Here is a 12,815-nt window from a genome sequence, read left to right on the forward strand (position 1 = left end):
CCCATGTGGTTTCTAATGCAAGATATTTGTGTCTTCTCCCTGTTTGTTTGTTTTTTTCCCTAGGTTGACCAGTGGTCTGTCAATTTTGTTAATTTTTTCAAAGAACCAGCTTATTGTCCTGTTGATTTTTTCAATAGTTTTTCTGTTTTCTATCTTATTTATTTCAGCTCTAATCTTTGTTGTTTCTTTTCTTTTGGTGGCTGTAGGTTCCCTCTGTTGGTCTGTTTCTAATTGGTGTAGATGCTATGTTAATGTGTTAATTTTGGTTCTTCTTTTTGGATGTGTACTTTTATTGCAATAAATTATCCTCTCAGGACCACTTTTGCTGTTTTCCAAATTTTTCGGTATGTTGTGTTTTCATTGTCATTTGTTTCTAGGAACTTTGTGAATTCACGTTTAATTTCTTCTACTACCCAGTCGCTTTTCAGCAGGGTATTATTCAGTTTCCAGTTATTTGACTTTATTTCCTTCATCTTCCTATTGTTGATTTCTAATAGCATTTTGGTCTGAGAAGATGCTTTGTAGTATTTTGATGTTTGTAAATCTATGGAGATTTGTTTCATGGCCTAAGACATGGTCTATTCTGGAGAATGTTCCATGTGCACTGGAAAAGAATGTGTATTGTGCAGTTGTTGGGTTGAATGCTATGAGGTCCAATTGGTTTATTGTGTTTTTTATCCATTTTTGAAAGTGGTGAATTAAAATTAACTACTATTATTATAGATTCATCTATTTCTTTCTTCAAATCTATTAGAGTTTGCTTGATATATTTTGGAGCTCTTTCATTGGGAGCATAGATATTTATTATGGTTATGTCATCTTGATCAATTGTCCCTTCAATCATGAGGTAATGTCCATCTTTATCTAGTATGCTGGTTTTTGCCTTAAAGTTTATTTTATCAGAGATTAGTACTGCCGCTCCTGTTTGTTTTTTATTGGAATCAGCTTGGTATATTTTTTTCCTTCCTTTGACTTTTAATCTGTTTTTGTCTGTGTGTGTAAGATGTGTCTCTTGCAGACAGCATATTGAAGGATCTGGTTTTCTTATCCATTCTGCCACTCTCCGTCTCTTAACAGGTGCATTTAATCCATTTATATTCAGTGTAATTATCGATACATATGGATTAATTGCTGCTATTATGTTTTGTTTTGCTTTGCTTTGCTTTGTGGCGTAGCTGCTTTCTTTGTTCTGTGTGTCTTTCTTTGTTGAGTTCATGTTTTTGTATTCTTTCTTGTGAGTTTCCTCATAGTTTTAATGTTTCCATGTTCTTCTTGGATTTTCATTTTCTTGGTATGCTGTGAAGTGTTAATTTTCTTTGAGGTTGCCTTATAGTCCATTAACTTTTCTCTCCATTCAGTGCAGTCTATTTTATCCTGTAATCTACCTGATTTATCCAGATCTTACCATCTGGATCTCTGTTCCTACATGTTTACCTTCTTTTTACATTGTAATGATTTTGATCATAGACTGACCTCCCAGATTCTCTGAGTTTGTTCTTATAGTTTTGTTCTTTTCTCAACTTTTCCTTCTGTTGATTTAATTCTGGGAAGTGCTGCCACATATGTCAATCTCTGGTTGTTGTCTGTTCTTGTTGGTTCTCAATCCACAGAACTCCCTTTTGAATGTTTTGTAGCACAGGGTTGGCTTTGGCAAAATCCCTTAGCTTCTGTTTATCCTGGGATGTTTTGATTACACTGTTGTATTTGATTGATAGCTTTTCTGGATAAAGGAGTCTTGGTTGGCAATTTTTTTTTCCTTTGGGATTTTGTATATGTCTCCCATTGCCTTCTTGCTTGCATGGTTTGTGCTGAGAGATCTGAGCTTAATTGGACTTGTTTGCCTTTGTATATAACACTTCTGTTTCCCTAGCTGCTTTCAGGAGTGTCTCCTTATCTTTGATTTTGGAGAACTTGATTATGATATGTCTCAGTGATTTTCTTTTGGGGTCTGTCCTTCCTGGGGTTCATTGAGCTTCTTGGATGTTTACGTTTTCACTTTTCAGGATGTTAGAGAAATTTTCTTCCAGCAGTTCTTCAGCTATTTCCTCTGTGGACTTATGTGATTATTCTTGTTCTGGAATGCCGATAATTCTTAAGTTATTCCTCTTCATGTTGTCCAACATGAATCTTAGACCTTCTTCAGATGTTTTTATCCTTTTATCTATTTGCTCTTCTATCTTAGTGGTATTGAGAGATTTGTCTTCCAGCTCACTGGTTCTGCCTTCCATCTCTTCTATTCTACTCCTTTGTCCTTTCAGATTATTGTCTATTTCTGATATTCTATTATCGATCATTTGGACCTCTTTCTGTAGGTTTTGAATTGTTTCCAATGCTGAATCTATCTTATTTGATTGTTCTTGTAGCACTTTCTTGACTTCTTCCTTATTTTTCTCAACTCCATTGTAAAGTATTTTGAAACATTTTATAATCACTTTTCTTAATTCCTTGTCAGGCATTTCCAAGGCCTGTCCTCCTTCCTGAATGGAGTCCAGGTCTACCTCTAGGTCATATTTTTGGACATTTTAACTTGTTTCTGGACATATGCTGATATGGTCATCTGCTTTTGCTTCTTGGTCATGTTTAGTGTTTATTTGTGGCCTTAATACTTATTGAGTATATATTTTGGTATTTTTTTAATGCTTTCTGATTGCTTCCAGGTAGATGTGATCAGGACGTGGACTTCCCTTTTCACTCTTCTTATTGTTTAACTCGGAGTAACTTTCACAGGTGTTGTCTGCTTCTCTGGCATATGGCAGTTGGTATTGGTTCTTGCCTGGGTTTTGGTGTTTTATAGAGTGTGATTGTAGCTTGACTATATGGCAGCAGTTGCTGACTCTTCTTGGGTAATACAAGGAGAGAGAGAGTCCCCCAAAGGTAGAGTTGGGAGCATAAAACAGCAAAACAAAACAAAACAAAAAACCCAAACAACAACCACAAAACAAAGCTAGACTGAATACTGCAGTCTATAATCACAGAAAAGGGCGAGGAGGGAGAGAAGAAAAAAATATACAAACTTTGTAGCCAGATGTGAGTATGACTTTAATGTCCTCACTTCAGCTTCTTGTTTTCAAAGCTGCCTGAGAGATTTCAAGATACCACTGTTGGTTGTTATGCTATACCTCAGGTTTTAATTTAATTTTTGGTCTGTTTTATTTTTAAACTCTCTTTCCCTCTCTACCGCCCTGTCCTGGTCTTTCCCATATTTAAAAAGAAAAAAAAAGTTCAGGGCCAGATCTTTGGCTGAGAGTATCTGTGCGCATGCGTGGCAGAAGAACCCACCAGTGGTAAGGGTGGGGGTGTCCACTCACTCAGGCTCCCCCTCTAGTCACTGGAATGGAGTTGCACAAACAGTGGTGGGGGTCAATGACCAGATTAAAAAAAAAAAACAAAAACAAAAAAAAACAGTAAATCAGAACAAAATAAAACAGACAAAGTGTATTGTTCACTTTTGCTCCAAGGTTCTCGTGGCATTTTTCTGTGGTGTTTCTGCTCGCTCACTTGGTCTTGGCATCTAGTCTCACCCAAAATGTTGGCTCTAGGCCTCTGAGCCTGGCAGATTCAAAAGTACGCAATTTCTTACTTCAGCTTCAAGTTCCAGTAGCTATAAGCCTTCAAACTTTTAAAATATTCCTATCTCTGTGGTTCCTAGTTTTGGAGCTTTGCCCTGGATCTGCTTTGCTTGGTATTCTGTGGTATGGCTAATGGCGAACCTCACTGCACCTCCACCCTAGCCACCATCAAGCCCCACCTCTCTCTGTACTCTTTCTTATAGAGTTGCTATGAGTCAGAATCAAATTGAATTAATAGCAATAGATTTAGTTAGTTAGATACTTTTTAGTGAAAGTACATAGCATCAAAGAAAAAGAAAATATTAAAACCAACCAAAGAGAAAAGATATATTAAGTACAAATGACTGATGATTCGATTCTCAGCTCACAGAAGCATTAATGAAAGCAAGAAGGTTTTACTTGTGGTAAATGTTGAGTATATCTATTGGGCTAACCCCACCACAGATGTTGTTTTTGTTGTTAAGTGCTGTTGAGTCAGTACCAACTCAGAGTGACCCTATATAGGATTCCCAAGGAGCGACTAGTGAGCTTGAACCACCAACCTTGAGATTCAGACCAACTCTGCAGTCCAGAACATTAACCCTCAATAGCACACCAGGACTTCACCACCACACACCATACCACCACAGATAAAAATCATAAACTCTGAACAAAATATTTTAAAGTTCTGTGTATAAAATCTACCTCAGTTTCTAAATGAGCAATGTAGATAAGCTGGTTTGGAAATAAGCATGTTTAAAAGTATACAGCAGAGTCCTGGTGTGGCACTATAGGATAAGCACTAGACCACAAAGTCTGTTTGAACAGCAAGGTGGGCAGTTCAAACTCACCAGCACCTCCTTGGAAACCCTATACAGGGACCCTAAGAGTCACAACCAACTAAATGGCACTCAACAACAACAACAAAGTATACAAGGAGTCTTGGTGTGATGCTGTAGAATATGCACTGGACTGTGAACTTCAAGGTTGGTGGTTCAAACCCCCAATTGCTCCTTGAAAATCCTATATAGGGTCTGTATGAGTCGGAACCAACTTGACAACACACAACAACAAAGTATACAAAGAGGGAGAATGAAGGAGGAAATATTTTTCCTATGAAGTTTCAAAAACCGTGTGTATCTCATCAAAGGGCAAACAGTTGAAGATTGATTTCTATTTGTGAAAAGCATGGTCTAAGAAAATATTTGCAAGATTTGAATGGGAATTATCTGCTTTCAATATTCATTTCTATATATGGTGATAAAAATAAAATAAAATCCATAAGACAGAAATTTAAATCTTAGTATCCATAGGGATGTTTGGACCAGAAAGATTATTTTTTTATCTATAAAATTGACATAAAGATATATTCACATTGATCAAAGCTCTGAAATTCTGTTTTGCTTATTGTTATTATAATTGAGGGCAATAGTATATTTAATCACCTAAAATAAAAAGGTCCAGAAATAGCATCCAGTGTATCTCTATCAAATACTCAAAGATTTCATGAAAAGTTTCTGAATATAAGACAAATTCATTGTCCTCACTAATCTTTTCTCAAGAATGTTTTAACTCTGTTCCCTTCTGCAGTATATATTTGATTTGGCATTTGAGGAATATTAGTATAACTTCTTTGACTTTGTTCATTCACTAATTTCCATCAGCCATTCTAAGAAGTTTATTTTTCATATTTGCACAGAAAATGCAATATTTTCCCTTGTCAGAAGCTATAAAGGAATGAGAAAAGGGGGAAATAATATTTTCCACTACTTTTTTTCCTAAATAAAAGGTTTTAAGTTGGCAGGCTTCAAAATCAGAGATTTGGATTTGTTTTAGAAAATAAGGGTCTACATCTAGTATGTATTCTTTTTGTAGCATGTTTTCTCAATGTTTTGGAAAAGCAGAGTGCTATTTGGTTTTCTTCAAAACATTTTTTGTTTTAATTTTCTACAATTGGATTAAATTGTCTTGATAATAAATACTGAAGGCTTCCAGTTAATATTTTTCCCTGCATATCATTCTCCTTGGAGTTACTGTGGCAGTAAAATGAATGAAAGAATGAATTAAAGTGAAATGAATTATTTTCTACTTACCTGGCATAGACTATGATTCACTCTGTATAAAATTGCCAATGGATAGTTTCAGGGCTGTGCTACTTAGGGTTTTATAGAGCTGACTCAGCTGAACTGAATTAGTGATTGATTTCTAAAAGCTTCCCTTAAGTAAACTTAATCTATTTTTGCCTTTTTATGTCCTAGGTGCCCAAACCAGTAGATTATTCTTGCCAACCCTGGTAAGTATTAAAAATGTTTATGTAGCTAAGTTGAAATACCATCCTCTTAGCTCCAGGACGCCTAAATGTGCAGGTAGTAACCAACCACATTCCATTCCCATTTGTCCTGGCTTAAGGTGTTTTCAGATGTCACAAAACATTGAAATGAATTTATGTATTGCTGACCTTTCCATATCTCTGTTGGAGAGTGGTGTGTGTGTATCTGTGTATGTCTCTGTGTGTGTCTGATGATAAATGCAAAGTTTTTAGCAGTCACAGAAAGAAATGGTACATACACAACTATGTATGTTGTATTTTAGAAATGCAGACTTAGCACAACAGAAGACAGCACAAAAAGTATGATTCCATTAACTAAAACTAAAAGTAAGTCTAAAAAGGATGACAGATCCTAAAAAATACAACTGTACCCATGTAATATGTGAAGAGCAAGGTGTATCACCATCAAAGTTCCAGGCTTACATGGAGCTCACCTACCACTTGGGAGACGGTAGCATCATTAATAGGAAGAAGGAAGTGAAGTAAAGTGAATGATGATTGTTTTCTAGACATTCTGAGTTTGAGGGGACAGTGATATCTTCAACTGGAGAAACATATTTAGAATCCAGAATAGTTATGATCATCATATGATAACTACTATATATTGTGATGGGCAGTATACTTAGTGCTCTTTGTTTGTTTGTTTGTTTGTTTTTGCAACACCCATACATGGAAGGTGGTTATGATGCCCTTTTTACAGCTGAGAAGCAAAGGGAAAAGCCAGGCCAGGCAATTAGGATGTTTTAGAGCCAGCTTTCCAGGTTATCTATACCTTGCTATTGTTGTTATTTTTTGTTAAGTGCACTCGAGTCCACTCTGACTCATAGTGATCCTACAGGGTTTCTGAGGATCAGCTGGTGGGTTTGAACTGCCTATCTTGTGGTTCACAGTCCAGTGCTGATCCTACAGTACCACACCAGGAGTGCCACACACTTTCATTGTTGTTAGTTGCTATAAAGTCAGCTCTGACATTTAGTACTTTTATGTATAAGAGAATAATTGTTGGTATGTTTGAGTTTATTGTTTGGTTTATGTGTCAATTCATCTCATTGAGAGTTTTCCTCCTTTTTGCTGACCTTATATTTTACCAACCTCTAGATAAAAAACATGAGCATATTTACTCAGTTTATATTTGTTTTCCTGAATTTTGCTTTTTTTCCTCTTCCTAACACTGCTGAATCCACTTTCATTTTCTTGATATTAATGTACATTGTTATTGTTAAGAATGGTTGAGTTGGTTCCAACTCAGAAGCACCCTGTATAGAGTTTCCAAGTAGTGGCGGGTGGGTTTGAACCACTTACTTTGTAGTTAACAATCCAATGCTTATCCTATAATGCCACGCCAGGACTCCACATTAATGTATGAGGGAATGTCATAAAGCTATTGTTTTGTTTCATTTTCCACAACTTTTTTGGAATTCCTTCATATATGCACACACACATGAAGTATCAGGATATGTGTGTAAATAAGATATCCTGAGAGAATATAAGTTCCATGTACAAGTGTAGCTAGCACCTGCATTGTCTCAGATTTTTATAATACTCTTAATATTTCATGTAGTATAAGCCAAATCCTAGAAAAGGCTAGGTAACTTTTCAATACTGGCACCGGACCACAAGTTTGGTTTGAACTGTAAGGTTGGTTTGGTGGTTCACACCCACCAGCCACTCCTCAGAAACCCTGTAAAGGGTCACTATAAGTTGGAACTGACTCTACAGCACTTAACAACAACAACAATCGGCATTACTTGCTGTGTGCTACTGAGTCACTTCCAATTCACAGGCATCTTGTGTTGAGTTTCCAAAAATGGCTGGTGGGTTTGAACTATCAGCCTTCTGCTTACCAGTCTGACAGAGTGTCTCCTGCAGCACCACACCAGGGCTCAGCTAGACATTATAGTCATGTTGTTGTTGTTGTTGTTGTTAAGTGCCATCGAGTTGGTTCCAACCCATAGCGACCCTCTAGAGGGTTTTCAAGGAGTGACTGATGAGCTTGAACCACCAACCTTGCAGTTCAAACCTACAGTGCATTCTAGTGCATTAACCCACAGCGCCACACCAGGACTCCATTATAGTAATAGGATAATAATGTTAGAGATACAGACTACTGATGCAAGCTACATGGATTTTATTAAATAAACCAGTCAGGTATGTGGGTAGCATTCAGAACACAGAAGAGTACAGGTATGCCCTTTGTTTTAAACTACACACTTAACAATTATTAAAAATTGCATTAAAATATGACCAATTAGGATAGTATTGTTTTTAATGATTAAAAAAAAGAGGAAGAAGAAATTCAAACAAAAGGATAGCCTTGAAAATGAGAAGAAATAAGGATATTTCATAGTAGAATTTTAAAATTACTTTTTATTCCTAAGTGACCTGGACAGTTTATTCAAACTAAGCAGGCAGTTTTATGTGAAATGCCTTCTGCTAGGGAACAAAATGATCAAATCCACCAGAAAATGGAAGCTTCAATTTCAGTAATGCTAAACTGCTTAGAGAAAATTGCACTGAATGACGACATGTGGTTCTCAAGTCACTGATAAGTTGAATATCACTAAGTATATTACCTGTTCATTATTTCCACATTTAAAAACAGGTTGTTCCCACAAGATGAACTTGGTCTTATATAGGCCATGAAATGAAATAGAAAATAAAGACAATTATCTTCAATTATCTTATGTTTTGGAGTGTCATGAAGGCTGAAAACTGAACATCATTTGAAAAGCTCTATAAAGAACAGGAAACAGATGCCAAGTTTCTTGCTCCTTCTTCCCTGCAGTCAGACAACTTGTTTTTTTCTACCCTGGCAGAAGACACTAGATTTGGAAAATATATTTCATAGAAAAAATAAGGCAGAGATGCCCTGATATGGACAGACCAAGCCCAATAGAGTTTGGGGAAGATGCCATTACTGAAAACATAGGGGTTAAAGGAGAGTATGTATGCTAAATAATGAAAGAACCTCTCCCCAGTCCCTTCACATGGCTTAGTTTCATTGCTGTGACAGCTGTGTCTCTCATAAACATCCTACCCTCTTTGGGCTTCCAGGCAGGAATTTGGAAGATTTTTCTCTAAAGAAGTTAAATGGCCTTAAAGCAAAAAAAAAACAAAAAACCCAACAACAATAAAACTCGAATCCTAACATTTGGATGTTAAACCTAGCCAAACTATCAAGTCCTTGCAAAATGATTAGCTTCCTATCCAATGAGCCTATCTTGGAGCTCACATACACAAAATCTCCCATTCATGGATACCTACTTATTAAATATGAATAGAAAACACAAGGTAATCATACATTTCTGGAAAGTTTTGAATTGCAGATAAAAGGAAATAAATGGGAAAATAAACTTGAAGATAACAGAGATGCTAGAGGGAACAGAAAAAAAGGAATTAATATATATATATTTATCTCCTTAGAATTGATACACCATCACAACTTTTGACATGAACTAGATGTTTTATAAAGAGAACAAGCAGAAACAAGAAAAAGGTGGGGGGTGGGGTGAGTGAGCTAATCATCTAGAAAGTCAAAGAGATAGATAGTATGGGGGAGAAGAATGAAAATTAGTCATTCATCCCATGAAGTAAAGCCATCAACTAGTAAGAACTTTAAAAAGAGAAAACAGAGGATCATAATTATAAAACAAACAATTCTCAAAACTGAGATATAGTCATTCCCAGTTGAAGACACTGCTGAGAATCTGGTACAGTATTGAAGTCCAAAGTACAACACATAATGAGGAGACACAATGTCATAAAATTATCACTGTAATGAATATAGGAAAAATCTAAAAATTCACAGGGAGAAATAACATCAGGTCACATCAGAATGAAATGCTGGAATTGGAAATTGGAAGAAAATGGAGCAATGTCTTGAAATTTCTGAGGAAAATAATTTCTCATCTGGAATTCTATACCCAGCCAAATTATGGATTGTTAGGATAAAATGTATTTTTATGGTTGTGAGCTATCAGTAGTGCATCAACTATATCATTTTACAGGAAGCTGGAGTATGAGCTAGTAAACAAAGAAAGAGGGAGGTGCAAAATCTAGGAAATAAAAGGAAACCTTGGAAAAATTCAGAGAGGCGTTCTAAACCTACACTAATGCAGCAGGTTTCAAGAGTGAGCAGTTGCTATGAGATAAAGTGGAGGGTACAAGGAGAGATATATCCAGAGAAAGAAATGAATTGGTATATTACATGGTGTTGAAAAAACATATTAGTAGAGGTTCTATCATTTCCTTGGAGAATATGGAAAGAATTTGTGTTAGATACAAAGAAGCATAACCAAACAAAAATATGAGGCAGTTATTTTCTGGCTGTCAGACATTCTTTGAACATGAGAGCATGCCTAAACATGATGGTGGCTTGGCTCTGTAGAAACTACAAAAAGAGAAGGGCGAGGAACAGCATTATGATAGATAGATGGGAAGAATATGATTACTCTTTCTGAAATCTAAAATTGATGGATTAAGAAATTGTTATATAATCATGTTTTTTAGAAACATGAGGAACTTCAAACCGTTTATAGAAAAATTAAATTAAAAGATAAAAACTCAAAATATAAACTTTATTTCTAAACATAAGCTTATTCAAGGTCCAGGCATTTTAAGCCTAACCCTATTGGCTGATAACCCTAAAAGACTGATACTCCTGGAAATGTAACCCTGTCAACCCATCATTAACTGAAGAAAAATCAGTGCCCTCTAAAGAGTTAAGAAAGGATTCCTGGTATGGCACTATGGGTTAATGCACTGGTCTACGAAGTGAGTTTGAACCACAAGGTCAGTGGTTCAGGCTCACCAGCCACTCCTTGCAAACCCTATATAGGTCACTATGGGTCGGAACCAACTCAACAGCACTTAACAATAACAGCAACAAGATTAGAAAACAAACAGAAGTCACAAGGATCCAAATCAGGTGATTCCTAAAGATTTCCAATCAAAACTCTTGCAAAACTGCTTTTGTTTGATGGGAGGGATGAGCAAGAGCATTGCTGTGCTAGGGATTGACTTTCTGGTAAATCTTTCCAGGCAATTTTTCTGGAACCTTGGCTAACTTTCTCAAAACACTCTCATAATATGAAGATGTTATTCTTTGGCCTTTCAGAAAGACAGCAAGCAAATGCCTTGAACATCCCAAAAAACTGTTGCCATCACTTTCGCTCTTGACCGGTCTGCTTTTCCTTTGATTGGACCATTTCCACCTCTTGGTAGCCATTGATTTTTTGGTACTGTTGTTTCTGTTTAGAGATGTGGAGTTGGTTCTGATCCATAGTATAGTGCCTGACACTCAAAGTACTTGTTGAATGAATGAGTATGCTCAAATAGTGACTGTGTTTAGCTTCCTTGTTTTTGTTGTTGTTAAGAGATACGAAGTCAGTTTCGACTCATAGTGACCCTGTATAGGGTTTCCGAGGAACAGCTGGTGAGTTTGAACCATGGACCTTGTAGTTCAAACCGACCTTGCAGTCCAGTGCTTATCCTACAGCACTATACCTGGAGTCCTTTTATTCAGGAACATACTGGTAAAGCCATGTTTCATCACCTGTTACAGCTCTTCCAAGAAATACTTCAGGATCTTGATACCACTTGTTTAAAATGACCATTGAAAACTTCGCTCTTGTCTGTAGGTGTTCTGGGCACAATAGTTTTAGTCCCCACCAAGTAGAAAGTATGTTCTACTTTACTTTTTTTAAAACAGAATTGTGTAAGCTAAACAAGTGAGATGTCTGTGACATTGGGTGTCTTTTCTGTTAATTGTAGGTCCTCTTTAATTAAGGCATTGTTGTTGTTGTTAAGTACTGTGGAGTCGGTTCCGACTCATAGTGACCCTGTACAGGGTTTCCAAGGCTGTAAATCTTTACGGGAGCAGAACGCCTCATCTTTCTCCCGCGGAACTGCTGGTAGTTTCAAACTGCTGACCTTGAGGTTAGCAGCCCGATTCATAACCACTACGCTACCAGATATAGATAAGATTAATTGCTTCCTTGCAAATTGATATGCCTGGTCTACCTCTGTGGGTTTCATTTTTAATATCATCTTTTTTCTTCCTAAAATTTGTTTTCCTTTTGTAAATTGCTGATATCTTTGGGGCATTGCCCCATAAACTTTTCATTTGACATTAGGGATTTCGCATTATAACACCCAAGCTTCACCATAAATTTGGTATTTGTTCTTGCTCTGGTTTTAGCAGAATTCATGTTGTTCTGATAGGGGCTGTCATCCTGCTTAATATCTCAAGCTAGATCATATTCAGACACTTTATAACAAGTTAGTATGAGTTTATTTTGATGCCAAAAAAAATTGAAACCTACAAGTAGGTTTTTCATAGGACTTTTTTGAAGCCTCACATATGCAGGTAAAAGTCATGGGGGGCGGGGGGAACAAACAAACTTGAAATGGGACTCAGAATCGAAATCTGGTTAGACAATGAAAGGAATATTTTGATACAAAACTGTATGCTCATTGGGATTAGAACCATGAAGGAAAAAATTTAGGAGCCCTGATGACACTGTGAGTTAGATGTTGGGCTGCTAAGTGCAAGGTCAACAGTTTAACCAGCTGCTCCCTGGGAGAAAGATGACCATGTCTGTTCCCATTAAAAGCTACAATCTCTGAAACCCTTTATCAGGTCACTATAAATTGGAATTGACTTAATGGCAGTGGATTTAGTGTTTTTGTAATGGGAAAAATGAGATGAAACATGCCATGTATGGAACAACAAATATTCTTTAGTTAGGATGATAGCGGAAGAATCTCAGAACCTTAATGATGAGTAAGAAAGTGGGATGATGGAGTGAGTATTTTCCATGCAAGGGCAGTCTGTAAGAAGACTCCAAGACCAAAAGGACCTTGCTGAGTCCTTGGTCCTGAGAGAATGCTGAAGATTAGAAGAGGAGGGTTGTAACAGATAAGGTTGACGAGGTAGG

At 36.7% G+C, this 12,815-nt stretch overlaps 1 protein-coding gene across 1 annotated transcript in view; it reads left to right on the top strand.

Moving 5' to 3' along the window:
* The window catches only part of VAV3 (vav 3 guanine nucleotide exchange factor), a 515,438-nt gene that overhangs the window by 463,467 nt on the left and 39,156 nt on the right, over positions 1–12,815 (top strand). The window contains exon 22 of the mRNA XM_006865984.1: positions 5,807–5,841. Within this exon, the coding sequence (XP_006866046.1) occupies positions 5,807–5,841 (35 nt within the window). The remainder of the gene's footprint in view (positions 1–5,806; positions 5,842–12,815) is intronic.

Source organism: Chrysochloris asiatica, unplaced genomic scaffold, assembly GCF_000296735.1.
Source record: "Chrysochloris asiatica unplaced genomic scaffold, ChrAsi1.0 scaffold00085, whole genome shotgun sequence".
Taxonomy (NCBI): domain Eukaryota; kingdom Metazoa; phylum Chordata; class Mammalia; order Afrosoricida; family Chrysochloridae; genus Chrysochloris; species Chrysochloris asiatica.